We start from the raw sequence: 17,130 nt of genomic DNA on the forward strand, positions 1-17,130 counted from the left end.
ATTCCAGTTGAAAAGGTGGTATACAAGAATAATGGCTGCCCCCAAAAATTCTTCAAAGTCTGGAATGCGTGATGCGAGTCTCCGCTGATCCTTCTCTATCCCGTGGTCTCTGAGCTGGAACCTCCTCTAATTTAGGAAGAATACATAGGGGATGAATTCTGGTAGATTTGGGATGTGAGTTGTGTGCTAATCACAATACTACTTTCTCATACCTGACAAATCCTCGTCCTAATTTTGTTTCTAGTAATGTTTATTTAACCTATATGTTACAAACACATGTGAAAAACTGTTTCAAATGTTAGAATGGTTTGGAATGTTAATTGATGTATACACTGTACCACAAAGCAAATTCAACAAACCAAAGTTTCAAAAAATTACTAACAAAAAAAAAAAAAAAAAGAGAACGGAAATTGACAGATAATATCAATAAAGGGCTTTATTCACATGAAAAAACCTTTATATTAAATTTTTAAAGGTAATGCATTATCATAAAATGACTTCAATAAGATTTTTAGTCTACACATTTTTTGTTTTGGTGAAATATTCTAAGTTTTTATACTCACAACTGGAAAAGACAGAATCAATAGCACTTTTCTGCAGCTCAATTGTCAGCTTAGCCGTGTAGACTGGGACAGGACTAACAGAGTCATCCTATTACAATTAGGGGGCAGGGAATTAATGAAAGCCTACAGTACTTCTGGAGGCTTAGACAAGGCAGGATAGCAAGACTATACACCATGTACACAGATAAGACTCTATATGAATATTCCCTGTCATTCAGACAGAGCTCTGATAAGGCCACGTTCCATGCCGAAAATCCGTGGCAATTTACAGTACAATTTTCAAAACCCCACCCACATATGATAGTGGAAAAAATAAAAATAAAAAACCACGGAAAGAAGAGCTAGCTGTAGATTTTTACACCATTCTGGTGTGGAAAGAGTGTTCTTTTAGTTGTTTATTTATTTTGAGTATTCACCGTAAAATCCTTTTCTCATCCAGTTCATTGGGGGGGGGGGGGGGATGGGGACAGACTGTCCGTATATGCTGTTGCCACTACGAGGTTTAAAACGAAGAATTAAAAAAGTGCTAGTCCCTGCTACAGGATATACTCCACATACAGACACTGAGCTATTTCTATCAATCCGTAAGCAGTAGGAGAAAAAGGAAAACACAAGGTAAGTAACTGTAATCAGTGCTAGAGAGAAGAATCCTTCCAACAACCATAAAGAAAAAAAAAGTAAATTGGGTTAGAGCTGTGTCCCTGGATGGGAAAAGAATTTTATGGTAAATACTCACTTTTCTCGTTTGTATCATTTAGGAACACAGACCGTGGGACGTCCTAAAGCAGTTCCCATAACCAGGAATAGAAGGTAGGTTGTGGTCACCTACTTTTCAGATGCCTGCAAGACCTTGCAACCATGCAAAACCTCCACAAAAGTAAAAGTGTGAAACTTGTACACCGGTACAAGTGTTTTGTACACGTGAAAACCAGAAGACTGATGGTGCAAAGCCCAGAAATTTCCAACCGCGATAGTGGGGTGAGCCATAATCTAGAAGGGGGTTTTCGTACCCTCGACATGGTAGGGTTCACAAATAGCCAACCAAATCCTGCAGGCAATAGTAGCTTTGGAGGCAGCCAGACTATTGCGTGGTCCCTCTAGGACAACAAACAAGGAATCCAATTTTCATAAGGTAGCAGTGAGGGAAATGTAAACTCGAAAGGAGAGGACAACATCGGGGTTGTAAAGAGAACGCTTCCTCAGATGAACAAGAGATGGACAAACAGACATCAGTAAAATGTCATTATTTCGGTTTAAGGAAGGGACCACTTTCAGCAAGAAAAAGGGAACTGTAAGGAGCACTGCCCTCTCCTGAGGAAGAGCCAAGAACGGAGAACAGCAAGACAGCCGCCAGTTCGGAAACCCTCCCGATGAAGGTAACAGCTACTAGGAAAACCACCATTCAGGAGAGAAGGCACAGAGAGATCTATCGTAAAGACACAAATGTAGATTATTGCAAAAGGTATATAATCAAGTCAGGGCAGCGTGAGCAAAAAAATTTGAATGTCAGATTTAGATAATAGTGGACGGTTGAAGAGAACTGAAAGCACAGACAGCTGTGAACTGAAGTGTGAATGAAGTGAACTAAAAGCAAGACCCAGATCCAGACTTCCTTGGGAGAGAGGAAGGAATCTGGGCAGAGAAGAGCGAAATGGAAGGATCCTCGCACCAGAGGAAGTATTTTTTTCCAGTTGTGGTGTTAAATGAGGGCCAAGGAAGGCTTCTAAGCTTTGAGCATGGTGAGGATAACCCGCAATCCACTCTGTAAACCCAAGCGCCCCCACATGGGTGGCTTTAAAAGAGGCAGTAGAGGGAATAAGTATGAGACTGAAGCGACCCCATAGGGCCTACTATTGCGTCGGCCTCAAGATCCTGCTTGGGAGACGAAGCAGAGGACCTTGCATTGAACCTGGACACCATCAAGTCCATATCTGGCCTGCCCCACCTGGAGAATATCTGGTAGAAAACCTCCTGAAGGAGAGACCACTCACCTAAGTCGACCCATTCTCAATTGAGGAATTAGTCGATGGTCTGCATAGATTAGATTTCTTGCGGCCTCCGCTTTTAACACTACGCTATGCTCTAATGATTTATATAAAGTGACAGCCTCAACGTCGTTCATTTGATCCCACATCAGAAGGCCGGACAGAATGGATGTCTAATGCAGAAGGTAAAGATAGATCGCTCTCAATTTCCTGGAAAGAGGATTTTTGCTGGAACACAGTCCACCAGTGAAGGGTGTGACAGACTATAGAAAGAAAGAACTGCACAAAATGGGATGGCCTCAAATTGAGGCCACCATAATTTTAAGGACTCCAATGCCGAGAAGGAGAGAGGTGAGGGTGCCCTCACGTAAGGTCTGGATCGCCATTCGTAGAGCGGAAACCTCTTCTGGGAAAAAAAACAAAAAAAAAAACCTGTTGCCAACTGCATGTGGAAGGTTATGCCCAGAAAGGTAAGTGGCTGGAAAGGGGAGTGACTGAAACGCCCCTTGCTCGAAGAAGTGCCAAGACCACAGAGAATTTTACTGAAGACCCGTGGAGCTGTTGCCAGGCCAAAAGGGAGCGCCACAAATTGAGAATGGTGAGGAGGGACTGCGAATCTCATGAAGCGCTGGTTGGATTAGCAAAGAGGGACATGGAGAAACGCATAATTTATGTCCACAGAACAAAAATACTGCAGATTGCAATGATGCAAGTAGAAGCTCGGGCGTCCAGTAGTCCAACATCAAGAGAGTTGCACAAAAATGTTGTCACATTAGATAGTTTGGCGAGAGTGATACACAATATCTCCTGAGGGGTCCCTGAAAGGATGCAGTGATGGAGTTGTCAAGCCCATTAGGTGGAACCTCTGCTGATCCAAGCAAAAGCGAAAACTGGGTGCAAGGCGGAGCCAATAACCTCAAAAGGAAGACCTGAAAAATTAATACGGCGATCCAGCGAGTCACAAAATGATGCTTCATCTGCCATAGGTATGGTGGTTGTTTTAGCCAGGTGGAAAACTGGAGGGTCCACCGCTGGTGATTTACACCATTTTGAAGAGATGTCCTTTAGAAAGGAATACATAAAATCCATCCGGGAGGTATGGGAAAACGTCTTGTCGGGGTACTTATACTCCTTGGAGACCAACTCTTCACATGACTGGGCTGTAAATCTACAGGGTTTTACACTGTTTAGGAAAGACAGGGCGAATGGGAAAGGTGGTGGTGTATTTCTGTATGTGAGAAGCGATACGAAGGTGAGTGTGAATGAGACATTAGAGGGTGAAGATTGTGAGGAAAATTTTATGGGCCAGTTTGTGGAAGACCCGACTAGAGGTAAAGCTCTGTTGGATCTGGTAATTTCTAATAATGCAGAGCTTGTTGGGAACGTCAAAGTTCGTGAAAACCTTGGTAACTGTGATCATAACATAGTCATATTTTACATATACTGTAAAAAACAAACACAGGCTGGGAGGGCAAAACACTTAATTTTAAGAAGGCCAATTTCCCCAGGATGAGGGCTGCAATTCAGGATAAAGACTGGGAAGAACTAATGTCAAATAATCGTACAAATGATAAATGGGAGATTTTCAAATCTACTTTGGGTAATTATAGTGCAAAATTTATTCCTATAGGTAACAAGTATAAACGACTAAAATGAAACCCCACATGGCTTACACCTTCTGTATAAAGGGCAATACATGACATAAAAAAGGGCATTTGAAAAATACAAATCTAAGGGTACAGCTGTAGCCTTGGTAAAATATAAAGAGCTTAATAAAATCTGTAAAAAGGTAATAAAATCAGCAAAAATACAAAATGAAAGGCAGGTGGCCAAGGATAGTAAAACAAATCCCCAAAAATTATTCAAGTATATAAATGCAAAAAAGCCAAGGTCTGAACATGTGGGACCCCTAGATAGTGGTAATGGAGAGTTGGTCACATGGGGTCAAGAGAAGGCAGAGTTACTAAATGGGTTCTTCAGCTCTGTATATACAACAGAAGAAAGAGCAGCTGATGCCAGTGCTGTTAATATATCAGTTGATATACTGAATTGGATGAATGTAGATATGGTGCAAGCTAAATTAAAAATGCACAAGGCCCCAGGACCAGATTGGTTACAGCTTAGTTCAGTTATTTCTGTCCCCCTCTTCATAATATTTAGAGATTCTCTAGTGACTGGTATAGTGCCAAGGGACTGGCGCAGGGCAAGTGTGGTGCCTATTTTCAAAAAGGGCTCTAGGTCATTATAGACCAGTAAGCTTAAAGGCGTTGTCAAGAGAAAAAAAAAATCTAAAAAGTGTCCCACAGCCTTGGTTTGCCTTCCCTAATACCCCCTATTAAACTTCTAACCAGTTTCTGTTTGATTTCCATCGTCACTGCTGATTTTTCTGTTTGTTTACATCCCTTGCTGTTTGTTTACATCCCTTACTGTCTGTTTCCTGTCTTGTAACCCACCATACCCATGATCCCCTGTAATGTAGATGTTACCTGCAGTCCTATGTATCATCACAGATAACAGTGATAACTCTCTGAGAACAGATAATGTAGTAGATGTAAGAGACAAAACACATGCAGAGACACAGACAGACACACACTGTAACGTATACACATACAAAGACACACACTACACACACACACACACACACACACACACACCATGTCTCCTTGCTGACAGCATCACAGGTCAGGACGGGCTGTGGGTGGAGCTTCCTCTCTGCTTCTCGGCGTGTGTAACAGCAGAGCAGAGTAGAGGCAGAGCTGCAAGGATGCAGCACGGGAGTGGACCTGTCCCCTGACCTGAGTCATCTGACCTCATGACAGTGACGTTGTCAGGTGACAGGTAAGGTGACAGGACTGGTCCACTCCCTGGCCGTCACAGATCCCAGTCAGAACGCCGTAATTTCCTGGCTCTTCCTAAAGCTGCTGCAGATGTCCGAAATACGGGGCGCCTGTCAGAAGCGATCAGCTGCTCTTCGGCGCCCCCCCTTCCCTACCACCTAGTTGTGCCGCCTGCCCCCCTAGCTACGCGCCTGGCCTCAAGGGCTGCATGCGGCCCGTGTGCCGCTTGTTGGATAATCCCTTATGAAAGCCTACTATATGTAGGCTTTGGCAGCGTATGATCTAAAAGTGCCGATGCTGCCACTGTACCTCGTACACTGGGCTAGTCCTACAAAGGTGCCGTCCTTTTTCACTGTGAACACGCATAGGCGCGCTCAGAGTGAAAAGCTACATAGGCTGGGCGGGCAGTAATCAACCAGCACACGCCGAAACGACACTTCACCAGTGACGTGTCATATCCCATCCGAGGTCTCTCTGGGGCGAGACGACACGACAGTGGAGGAGCCTGAAAAAGTGACGTCAGAAGTCATGTGATCCGAAGAAAAGAACAGCCAGAGTGGAGAACAGAAGCAAAATTGCACGGGTAAGTATATTATTCAACTGTAAATATGTGCAATGTGTGTTTAAATTTACTGAAAAAAATAAATCTCAGGGGGCGTGGCTTAGCGCGCCGCAGGAGTGGTCGCATGATCTGAGAGCTCCGCCGTGAACACGTGCCAAAGTTATCCTGCAAGTAATCCTACAGCTTCTAAAAGCTATAAACATACCTTCCAAACGATCCAGGCGGTTGAAGGCGTCTACCGGAGCAAAAATGAGTCCAACCAGAGGTCAGTCGGCCACGGAAAAGTTGCAAGGCTTTGCAAGAGGTGAAGGGCAAGATGGCGGCCGCACTTCTCTTCACCAGCGCTCTAAGGGAGGAGGTGGAGGAGCAACCTCAGGAAGTCAGGACACAGCTACAGAGGAAGCCCCAGAGCCCACACTGCCTGAGATGACGACCCAGCTGCTGACAGCTATTGCGGCCTGTAAAACCTCACTCACCGGAAAGCTGGAAGAGGTAAAGATTGACATTGGGCTAATGAGGCAAGACATGCAAGCCATGAGGGAGCGCATAACGCATGCAGAAGAAAGGGTATCTGGGCTGGAAGATAGAACGACATCCTTACCTGGGGCAATCGCTGATCTGGAATCGGCAGCAGAATTTTGGAGACAAAAATAAGACGACATGGAAAACAGGCTAAGGCGCAACAACCTCAGGATAATTGGCATGCCTGAACGAAAAGAAGGTCAAAATCCAGGTGAATTTGTATTGCAATGGCTTAAAGACCTGCTCCCAGATGCGCCATTTTCGCAGGCCTTGGCGGTTGAAAGAGCCCACAGAGTGCCGGGGAGACCACCACCCCCAGGAGCACCCCCTAGACCGCTGCTGGCACGCCTTCTCAACTGCAATGACCGGGACATGATTCTACGCCTGACACGTATATTACCGGAGATCACCTATAATGGGGCAAAGGTGTCCATATTTCCTGATTTCTCTGCTGACCTGCAAAAGTGGAGGGCGACATTTTTGGCCGTCAAGAGGCGCCTGAGAGATCTGGGCATCCCCTACTCCATGTCATATCCAGCCCGACTACGTATTATCGATGGGGAAAGATCCATATTTTTCAACTCCCCGCAAGAAGCTGACGACTGGGTGAGAAGTAAACGACCGGCACGCCGAAATTAATATTATTGATCAACGCAGTCGGCGACTCAGCTATTGACCCAATCTGTATCACCGGAACCGTGGGACAGTTCACAAGGACTCTCGGTATCTCTAATCCTGACGGTGATGCGGATGGGGCCGGATGGAGATCGGTTGGCCAAGATGCCTTTCTACGCCAGCTAAATATGTGAGATGACACTCCTGAGACTACCGCACGTATCCTTAAAGCTAAAAAGCTTGAACAGTTGCTGTTTGGCGCGGGGATTACCCCCGATTACCTAAATGCCACGTTTCTGGGCATGCAACGGCAATGTAATATGCATCTTCATGCATTGTCGGTATTGTTATAATGTTTACAACTGGTTTATCTTGGTTATAAGTTGGAATGTGCCGCAGATGCGGATAGATTTAATACTACTAAGGTACAGATGCAACCGTGTAAGAGATGTATTGATCTATTTATACTCCCCTCTGCAACAGACGAGAATGTTACTGTATATCTGGGAATATGGCTTACTCCTGCAAATGGAGATCGCAATGTATAGATGTCTTCTTTAACTGTAATGTCCTGGAACGTGAGGGGTATGGGTAATCCACAGAAGCGAGTTATACTGTATAGCCACATACATAGAGTTAACCCTCATATATTGTGTCTGCAGGAGACTCACTTAATACCCGCCAAAACGAGAACAGTGACCCGACCGTGGGTTCAGTGGTCTAGCCACTCTTGTCATACTTCATACTCAAGAGGGGTTTCAATCCTGGTGCACAAATCCCTGAGGTGGGAGGCCATCCATACCAAAGTTGATAGTGAAGGCAGATATGTGTTTGTGTATGCCCTCATAGAAAATGTTCCCTATGTAATACTGGGCATGTACATCCCTCCGCCCGCATCTATGCGAATTTTACATATGACTGCTGCCTTTGCCGCAACTTATCCGACCGCTAAAGTACTGGGAATGGGAGATTTCAATATGGTAGTGAACTCTAACCTGGACAGACTTAACACTTCCTCTGAGGGGGATAGGGCGGCACCCGACACGTCTGTATTGGGCTTATGGTTGGATGAGATGGAGTGGATGGATCTTTACCGATATAAACATCCGACTGCTAAAGTATATTCATGTCACTCACTAGGCAGGCACTCCCTATCACGCATTGATTATATGGTGGGTAATGCTCTTGTTGTGCCCATGGTTGACTCTATCTCCTATAGGTCCAGAGCGGCGTCGGATCATTCCCCTATGGTGGCCAGCCTTAGCCTCCCCGGCCCTACTAGGCCTGGGGCATGGAAAATACACCCCTTTTGGCTGACCCCGATAGGCCCTCAAGATAGAATCCCAGATCAATTGGAGGTGTTTAACATGGACCATAGTACATTTGAGAATTCCAGTATTGCATGGGACACCTTGAAAGCTTACCTTAGAGGGTGTCTTAGGTCCACGATTTCATATATAAAAAAAGATTCTACCAGGATTGAATTAGAGCTAGAGCAGCAATGCAAAATTTTAGAGGGTAAATTCATAGATGACCCTACAGACATGAACAGGGATCTCTGGCTGCAAACAGGGCGGAAATACCTTATGACGCTACAGGAAAAGGAAAACAGGAAAATATTTTTTAACAGGCAATCGCATTTTGAATTGGGCAACCAGTCTAGTAAGCTACTGGCACACTTGATCCACCAGAACTCTAAAAGTCCAGCCATCCTCAAGATACAGGGGGGATCGGGGGAGAGCTTGACGGACTCCCTAGGTATAGCCGAGACATTTGTACAATTTTACAAAGAGTTATACACCTCCCATTCTAGATACGATGAGTCAGAGTTTAAAACCTATATGGATGGTATAACGTTCCCTACACTGAGCACAGAAGGCAGAATTGCATTAGAGGCCGATGTGACGGAGGAGGAGATACGGGAGGCCATGGGGGACATGTCAAAAGGGAAGGCGTCGGGCCCAGATGGGATTCCTATAGAGGTGTATCACAAATACTCGGAACATCTCATAGCTTCCCTACGCGCTATGTTCTCTTATGCACTAGATAAGGGGCGGCTGCCTGATAGTATGTACGACGCAACTATAATAGTCCTGTTAAAACCCGATAAGGATCCGATGGATTGTGGCTCCTATCGTCCGATATCTCTATTAAACAGCGATTACAAGATACTTACCAAAATCTTAGCAAATAGGCTTAATAAAGTCATCTCCCAAGTAATTCACGAGGACCAAACTGGCTTTATGCCAGGGAAATCTACATCCGACAACATCCGTAGGGTACAGATACTTGCACAGATAGGAGAAGCTATGAAGGCAGACTGGGCAATGGCATCGTTAGATGCCGCTAAAGCCTTTGATTCTATTGAATGGGCATACTTGTTGGAGACTCTAGACAGATTTGGATTTGGGCCTCAATTCCTTAGGTGGATCTCTCTTCTATATAAGGAACCACGAGCACAAATTCCGGTGAATGGGGTGTTATCCCCGCATTTTCATTTACAGAGGGGCACTAGGCAGGGCTGTCCCCTCTCTCCTTTACTGTTTGCCCTCGCTATTGAACCACTAGCCCTACAAATTCGACAGCACCCTGAGTACAAAGGGATAGGGCTGGGGGGAAAGGAGGAAAGAATTGGCTTGTATGCAGACGATATGGTCCTTCTTATGTCTCAACCCAGGGAGAAGCTACCCGTTGCGATCACTGCTTTAGAATAATTTGGGAAGTTCTCGGGACTTCACATTAATTGGACTAAGTCGTTTCTTATGCCCCTGCAGGGAATGGGATGGCCAGACATCATACAGGGTCTACGAGTAGTCTCTGCATTTAAATACTTTGGTATCATAAATCGGGACCATAGAAATCATCATGATACTAATATCTTACCACTGCTGGATTATGTAAGGGGCAAGTTCAGGATCTGGAGTACTCTCCCCCTGGCTGTAACTGGTAGGATTAACTTAATTAAAATGGTTATTCTCCCCAAATGCCTATATATCCTAGAACACGCAGCGACACCGGTGTACAAAACCTTCTTCAAGCAGATACATACCTTATTCCCAACATTCATCTGGGGTGCAAATAGGTCAAAACTCAGCCTCACGACTTTGCAACGACCCAAAACACAGGGGGGAGCTGCCTTGCCAGATCTCTTTCTGTACTATCTAGCGGGGCAATTACGATATTTAAAAGCATGGGTAAATGACAAGACGCTGACAAATAGGGAACAGCACCTGGCGGTCTACCTGCAAATACCTACCCTTTGGCCAGTATTTGAAGGTCCCATGAATGCACTCAAGAATGTACTACCTGTTCATAGGGTGGCTTCCCAGGTATGGTCAGCTGCAAAGGGCATTTACGGGTACACTGACGTGCAGACAGACATGCCATTATCACACAGGTATCAGAGGACCTGGCTCCAATATTCTGGATTCACCATGGGATACACAATATAGGGGATGTATATGAGGGAAACAGCCTTAAATCCTTTACACAGCTGCAGTCGGAATTTACACTGCCCAGGACTGCCTTTTACAGGTACTTGCAATTGCGCCATGCCCTCAGGGCCGAGTTCCCTGCCCCAGATACGGAATTCTCACAATTTCCATTGATAGGAGTATTTCGATCCCAAGGACTCAGAGGGTTAATATCAGCCATCTACACGTCTCTAATAACGGCCAAAGTTAGCATACCACTACCGGTAAAGGACAAATGGAGAACACAGATACCCAACCTCACTGAGGAGGAATGGGAGGAGATTCTCTCTTCCCCATTCTATGTGGCCCCAGCGGCCAATAACAGGATTATACAACTATCCATGATACATCAGAGCTACCTTACTCCTGTTAGGCTACAAAAAATGGGTAGATATCCGAGTACGGAATGTCACAGGTGTCGGTTTCCTAGGGCCGACTTCTGGCACATGATATGGGCGTGTCCATTTGTTTCCTCTTTCTGGGATGAGGTAGTTGGGGTAGCAGCTGGAATTCTGCATATTCCTGTCCCGGCAACTCCACAGATTTGCTTGTTCGGTGTTCTCCAAGACGAATGTTGGCCGAATTACATGAAAATATTTCTTAGGGAAATACTGTTTATGGCAAGGAAGGCTATTGCTCTTAGATGGATGGACCCGCGTCCTCCCAAGGTGAATAAGTGGAAATCACTTGTGAATTCGATCATCCCTTACGAACGGATAATGTATAAACAAAGAGGATGCCTTGATAAATTCTATAAAATATGGGACGCATGGTGTGAATCAGCAGTGACTCAATATACCCCACACAGATATCATGACATCCGTAGATCGCTGATACTTAGCTAAATTAAAGGGTAATGAATCATCATAGCCTCCGGTACTGTGCTTGGTTCAGCATGTGATACGGGAGATGTATATTGTTTGTATGTTAATATGTATGTACTCTTCTTGATATGTTAAATTGAGACGCTTTGTAATGTGCACATCTCTGCATTCCTTTTTGCATACAATGTATGGTGTAAATGCATTTGTACTATATGTTTTCAATAAAACGAGTTTAAAAAAAATAAAATAAAATCTCAGACAACCCCTTTAACATCCATTGAGGGGAAAATGTTTGAGGGGCTATATACAGGATTATGTGACAAAAAATAGTATTATAAGTGACAGCCAGCACAGTTTTACTAAGGACAGAAGCTGTCAAACCAACCTGATCTGTTTTTATGAAGAGGTGAGCAGAAGCCTAGACAGAGGGGCCGCTGTGGACATAGTGTTTTTGGACTTTGCAAAGGCATTTGACACGGTCCCTCAAAGACGTCTAATGGGTAAATTAAGGACTATATGTTTAGATAGTATAGTTTGTAATTGGATTGAGAATTGGCTCAAGGACCGTATCCAGAGAGTTGTGGTCAATGATTCCTACGCTGAATGGTCCCCGGTTATAGGTGGTGTACCACAGGGTTTAGTGCTGGGACCACTATTATTCAACTTATTTATTAATAAAATAGAGGATGGGATTAATAGCACTATTTCTATTTTTGCAGAGGACACCAAGCTATGTAATATAGTTCAGACTATGGAAGATGTTCGTGAAGTGCAAGCTGATTTGAACACACTAATTTTTGGGGCGTCCACTTGGCAAATGAAGTTTAATGTAGATAAATGTAAAGTTATGCACCTGGGTACAAACAACCTGCATGCATCATATGTCCTAGGGGGAGCTACACTGGGGGAGTCACTTGTTGAGAAGGATATGGGTGTACTTGTAAATCATAAACTAAACAGCAGCATGCAGTGTCAATCAGCTGCTTAAAAGGCCAGCAAGATATTGTCGTGTATTAAAAGAGGCATGGACTCACGGGACAGGGATGTAATATTACCACTTTACAAAGCATTAGTGAGGCCTAATCTAGAATATGCAGTTCAGTTCTGGGCTTCAGTTCATACAAAGGTTCCCTGGAGTTGGAAAATATACAAAGAAGAGCAATGAAACTAATTAGGGGCATGGAGAATCTAAGTTATGAGGAAAGATTAAAAGAATTAAACCTATTTAGCCCTGAAAAAAGACGACTAAGGGGGAACATGATTAACTTATATAAATATATGAATGGCACATACAAAAAATATGGTGAAATCCTGTTCCATGTAAAACCCCCTAAAAAAACAAACAAGGGGGCACTCCCTCCGTCTGGAAAAAGAAAGGTTCAACCTGCAGAGGCGACAAGCCTTCTTTACTGTGAATCTATGGAATAGTCTACCGCAGGAGCTGGTCACAGCAGGGACAGTAGATGGCTTTATAAGGCTTAGATAATTTCCTAGAACAAAATAATAATCTCCAATGTGTAGAAATTTTTTACTTCCCCTTTCGCATCCCTTGGTTGAATTTGATGGACATGTGTCTTTTTTCAACCGTACAAACTATGTAACTATGTAACTCCTCTAAGTCTGAATTAAGAGGGAAAAATCTTTTGCTATAGTTTAGGTCGGAAGGAGGCCACTTCTAATGTAGGATATGTGTATATCACCTATAAGGTGTTGCTAACACCTTAATTTGACTGTCCCCAGTAGAGAACAGCTTAGAAGATTGTTCCTCATACAGCTCTGATTCAGAATTGGAAAGCTCCCCTCCTGACAAGGCCACTCCGGAAGGGGAGGAAGATGCAGATCGGACCACCTGGGAAGGGGGACTGAAAGTATGAGAGACCTATAGCTGTCAGGCACTCATCATGAAAAAGTGGATTAAAGGAACAGTGTCATCTCAAATTATTTTTTTATATGTTAAAGAGGTTAGTGCTTTATTAAAAACGTTTATATTTATTTGTGTGTTTGTCTTTTTCTTATTTTTACACTTTTTCTTCCCTATGGGGGCTGCCATTTTTTGTTCCATTTCTGTATGTGTCGATTAGCGACACATACAGACATGGAATACGGCAGCCACAGTCCCATAGGGACTGCGAACGGCTCCCGTCCCATTGACTTCAGTGTACGGCGTCTGTGTGGGAACTGCGCATGCGCCGCTCCCACACAGTCCAATTCGAAATTGGCGCCGTCCGGCGCCATTTTCCTGTGGACCGGAAGTCGCGGCCGGACAGTAATATTACTACTTCCGGTCGCAGCTTCCGGATTTGTGCACTTGGACCAGCGGCAGCAAACGGAGCGGACGGGCCGGAGGGAGCCGCGGCGGCAGGAGCAGGTAAGAGATTTCAATGTATGTTCGTGTTTGTGTGTGTTTACTACTGTATGTAAACCTACTACACTGTGTGTTAGCTCAAAAAATGGCGACACACAGTGTAGGAGGTTACACCGTTCAAACCCCTCGTTTATCCCGGCACTAGCCAGGATAAAGGAGGGGGGGATGCTGAGAGCTCACTAGGTGGGAGGGCTTTTTACCCAATTTTGCAATGCTGCAATTTTGGGAATAGCTCCATCTAGTGACCAAAAATGGGTAATATTATAAATTAGAATTAATTTATAATATTTCCTGACTCGTGAAAAAAAGAAAAAAAATTTGAACAATGTTTAATCACCCACACACTAAATGTTTAATTTAAAAAAAAAAAACATGTTTTTCTGGCAACACATTCCCTTTAAGTCCAGAGGGGCTGGTCAAAAAGGTGAACCAAGTTACCCATCATTAACTGAGTGACATTAGTGAGGTCAACACTGGCCCTGAAAGGGGAATGAGCCTACTCTGGTTCGGCCACTGAGAAGAGCTAGTCATGGGGGTAGCGAAGCCACAGATGCTTGTCTAGGTGGCCAGCATGCCTCGCACATAAGGGTAAGTTGACCATATGAAAACTGAATTTAATGCAGACATAATAAATGGTGACTGTTGTCTGGCGGGAGGACTCTCTTCTGGGGTCTGACATTGCAGTAATGAGGTCACAACATACTACTTTATAAAAGGGGAGGTGATGATGACCACTGAGTCAGCTCAGATATTGTCCTGCTGTGCAGTTAATAGCTGCTCAGACGCACCTAGTTTCTGCTAAGTCAATGGTCCCTACTGCAGAGGATTTGGGCTCATAGGCTAAAACAGGGGACCTGTAGCAAAATACTCAATTCCAGGGACCTGTATGGAGCAGTTCTAGCCCAACAATAGCAACCCAGCAGGAGATCCTGTGTCGCCACCAATAGTCTGTCTGACTTAAGAGAGACAGAGCGAGAGGAAGTAGTCAGGGGGGGGCACAGGCGGGAGCAGTAGAACAAGTTTCCTTCTAGGCTGGTGGGCGACAAAGGAGCTTGTGCTCTTGTCTTCATTGGCAGGGGGCAATGGCACAGTTGAGTCGGACTGTGCTCCCACCACAGGAAATGAAAGCAAAGGGGCAGAAGATAAAAAATAAACAAACTAGAATAAAGACAAACCGACAAACACCTAAACCAGCAGGAGTACCTTCTAGGGAACCTGATCCAAGACTGAATTAGTTGTGTCTGCTACTGCATTTCAAAGGAAAATCTGCAACATTCTTGTTCATGTCATTGGGGGACACAGACCACGGGTGTGTGCTGTTGCCACTAGGAGGCTTGACACAAATTAAAAAAGTGCTAGCCCCTCCTACAGGATATACCCCACCTACAGACACAACGAAGTCCAAGGCTTAGCCCTAAGCAGAATGCTGAATTTAAAAATCATGTTGAATTTTTTTTTTTATATAAAGTATTTGTATAACTTAAATTCTAAACTTACCAAAACCTCTTCAATCACCGACACCTCATCATCATCCTCATCAGCAGATTGTACGGAGAACGCAGACAGGTTTGATTCTAGTTGGAAACTGTCCAAACTACAATCATTTTCAGACCCAGGCACTTTGTCTACATCCAAGGAAGAAGTGTGTTTTATATGAATTTTGGATTGTTCTACAAAGACAATATATTAACCTATTAAAAAACTTTCAAATTGTTGCCTGCTTAAACTTTGAAACGCATTTTCAGAAATCACCAAATACAATAAATTACCGAGATCACCAAGTGCTATAGTTGTAAAGGAGCAATGAGCTGACAACTTTCACCCCTCTTGGCAGCAAGGATAGTCCATGGTTTTTTAAACCACTGATTGTTCCTGGTGTATAAACAAACCCTCCCTAATAAATCAGCAGGAGCCATCTCAACGCAGAGAAGGGCAGTCCGAGGGCAATGACATTCCCCATTGTTGCCCCCAGGCTGAATGACAGACCAGAATAAGCAGAATATTCTGCAGCTTCTGACTGGTTGGTTTTCTGCTCTAGTTTTGAAAAGCGGCATATTCTAGGTAATTGCATATAATGTGGTTCACCAAATATATTAGCCTTAAGGGAAGTAATAATAAATCTGTCTAACCTTTTGGAATAGTCAGAGGAGTGCTTGTAGTGGCAGCACCGCTGGAAAATGAACAGGTTTCTGCTATTCTAGGCCGCTTGATGCTTTTCAGTTCTTCTCGGTCATCATCTGAGATCTGAGCTTCCTCTGATTGCTTGTTTTCAGATCTTTTTTTGTCGACTCCAACATTTTGAGCAGGTGTCAAGTTGAACATGGACAATTTCTCACTTTTTGCTTTTTCTTCCAGAAACTGTCTGCGTATCTCACTTTCCTCAACAAATACATGAGAAATAAACTTTGTTGTTCTTTGACGTCCTTCATCTTCCATGAAACCCTAAAGGGACCGTAAAAATTATATATGTTTGAGTATGAGAAAGCAGTGTTGTTTGGACATGAGCATTAGGCAGCAGAGGTCGCTCGCTGATATACGCTCGGGAGATGGATAATCGATGTGTTCTGATGCATCTGAATCCGTGGGCATAGTAGCGTAATGTAATGCACTTTATATTAAATATACCGTATTTTTCGGACTATAAGACGCAGTTTTTAGCAAGAATAAATCTTGCTAAAAAGTGCCTGCATCTTATAGACGGCAGTCAAGGGACCCGTGATGTGTCGGCGGGGATGTTTGGAGCGGAGCGATGGTGCTGTTCCTGCCCGTTTAACTAGTTAAACGCCGCGATCAATAGTGACCGCGGCATTTATAGGGGTCTTTCCATGAAGGATATTTATGACATATCCACAAGATATGTCATAAATGTCAGAAAGATGCGGGTCCCACCTCTGGGACCTGCATCTATCTCTAGAACAGGGCCCCCTAAACTCCGATCTATCTCACCCGGCTCCGCTGTTTCCCGGCCACTTCCTGGTTACATGGTCGAGTTACGGAAACTGCGTAACTCACTGAGTTCCGATGTTTCCGTAACTCCCAAAGAACTGAATAGTAGTTACGGAAACAGCGTAGCATGTTACGCTGCTTCTGTAACTGCCATTCACTCCTATGGAAGTTACGGAAACAGCGTTGCTCGGCGACTTACGATGTTTCCGTAACTCATCTATATATTGCAGTGTATTGTACCAGCCATCTAATGATCGCTGTTTCAAGTCCCCTAGGGAAACTAATAAAATGTGTAAAAAAATGGTAACTTTTTTAAAAGTTAAAAAATAACTTTTGCATTTTTTTCTCAAGCACAATGTAAAAACAAATATTTTTTTTAAAAAAATTGGTATCGCTGCGTCCGAAACTATTACAATATAGCATAATTTGACTCACACG

At 44.0% G+C, this 17,130-nt stretch overlaps 1 protein-coding gene across 3 annotated transcripts in view; it reads right to left on the reverse strand.

Moving 5' to 3' along the window:
- The window catches only part of GTF3C1 (general transcription factor IIIC subunit 1), a 237,562-nt gene that overhangs the window by 144,443 nt on the left and 75,989 nt on the right, over positions 1 to 17,130 (reverse strand). For all 3 annotated transcript variants that reach the window (XM_075830059.1, XM_075830058.1, XM_075830060.1), the window contains exons 9-10: positions 15,876 to 16,188; positions 15,244 to 15,416 (exon numbers count right to left, since the gene is read on the reverse strand). In XM_075830059.1, the coding sequence (XP_075686174.1) occupies positions 15,244 to 15,416; positions 15,876 to 16,188 (486 nt within the window). The remainder of the gene's footprint in view (positions 1 to 15,243; positions 15,417 to 15,875; positions 16,189 to 17,130) is intronic.

This window comes from Rhinoderma darwinii, chromosome 6 (assembly GCF_050947455.1).
Source record: "Rhinoderma darwinii isolate aRhiDar2 chromosome 6, aRhiDar2.hap1, whole genome shotgun sequence".
NCBI lineage: Eukaryota > Metazoa > Chordata > Amphibia > Anura > Rhinodermatidae > Rhinoderma > Rhinoderma darwinii.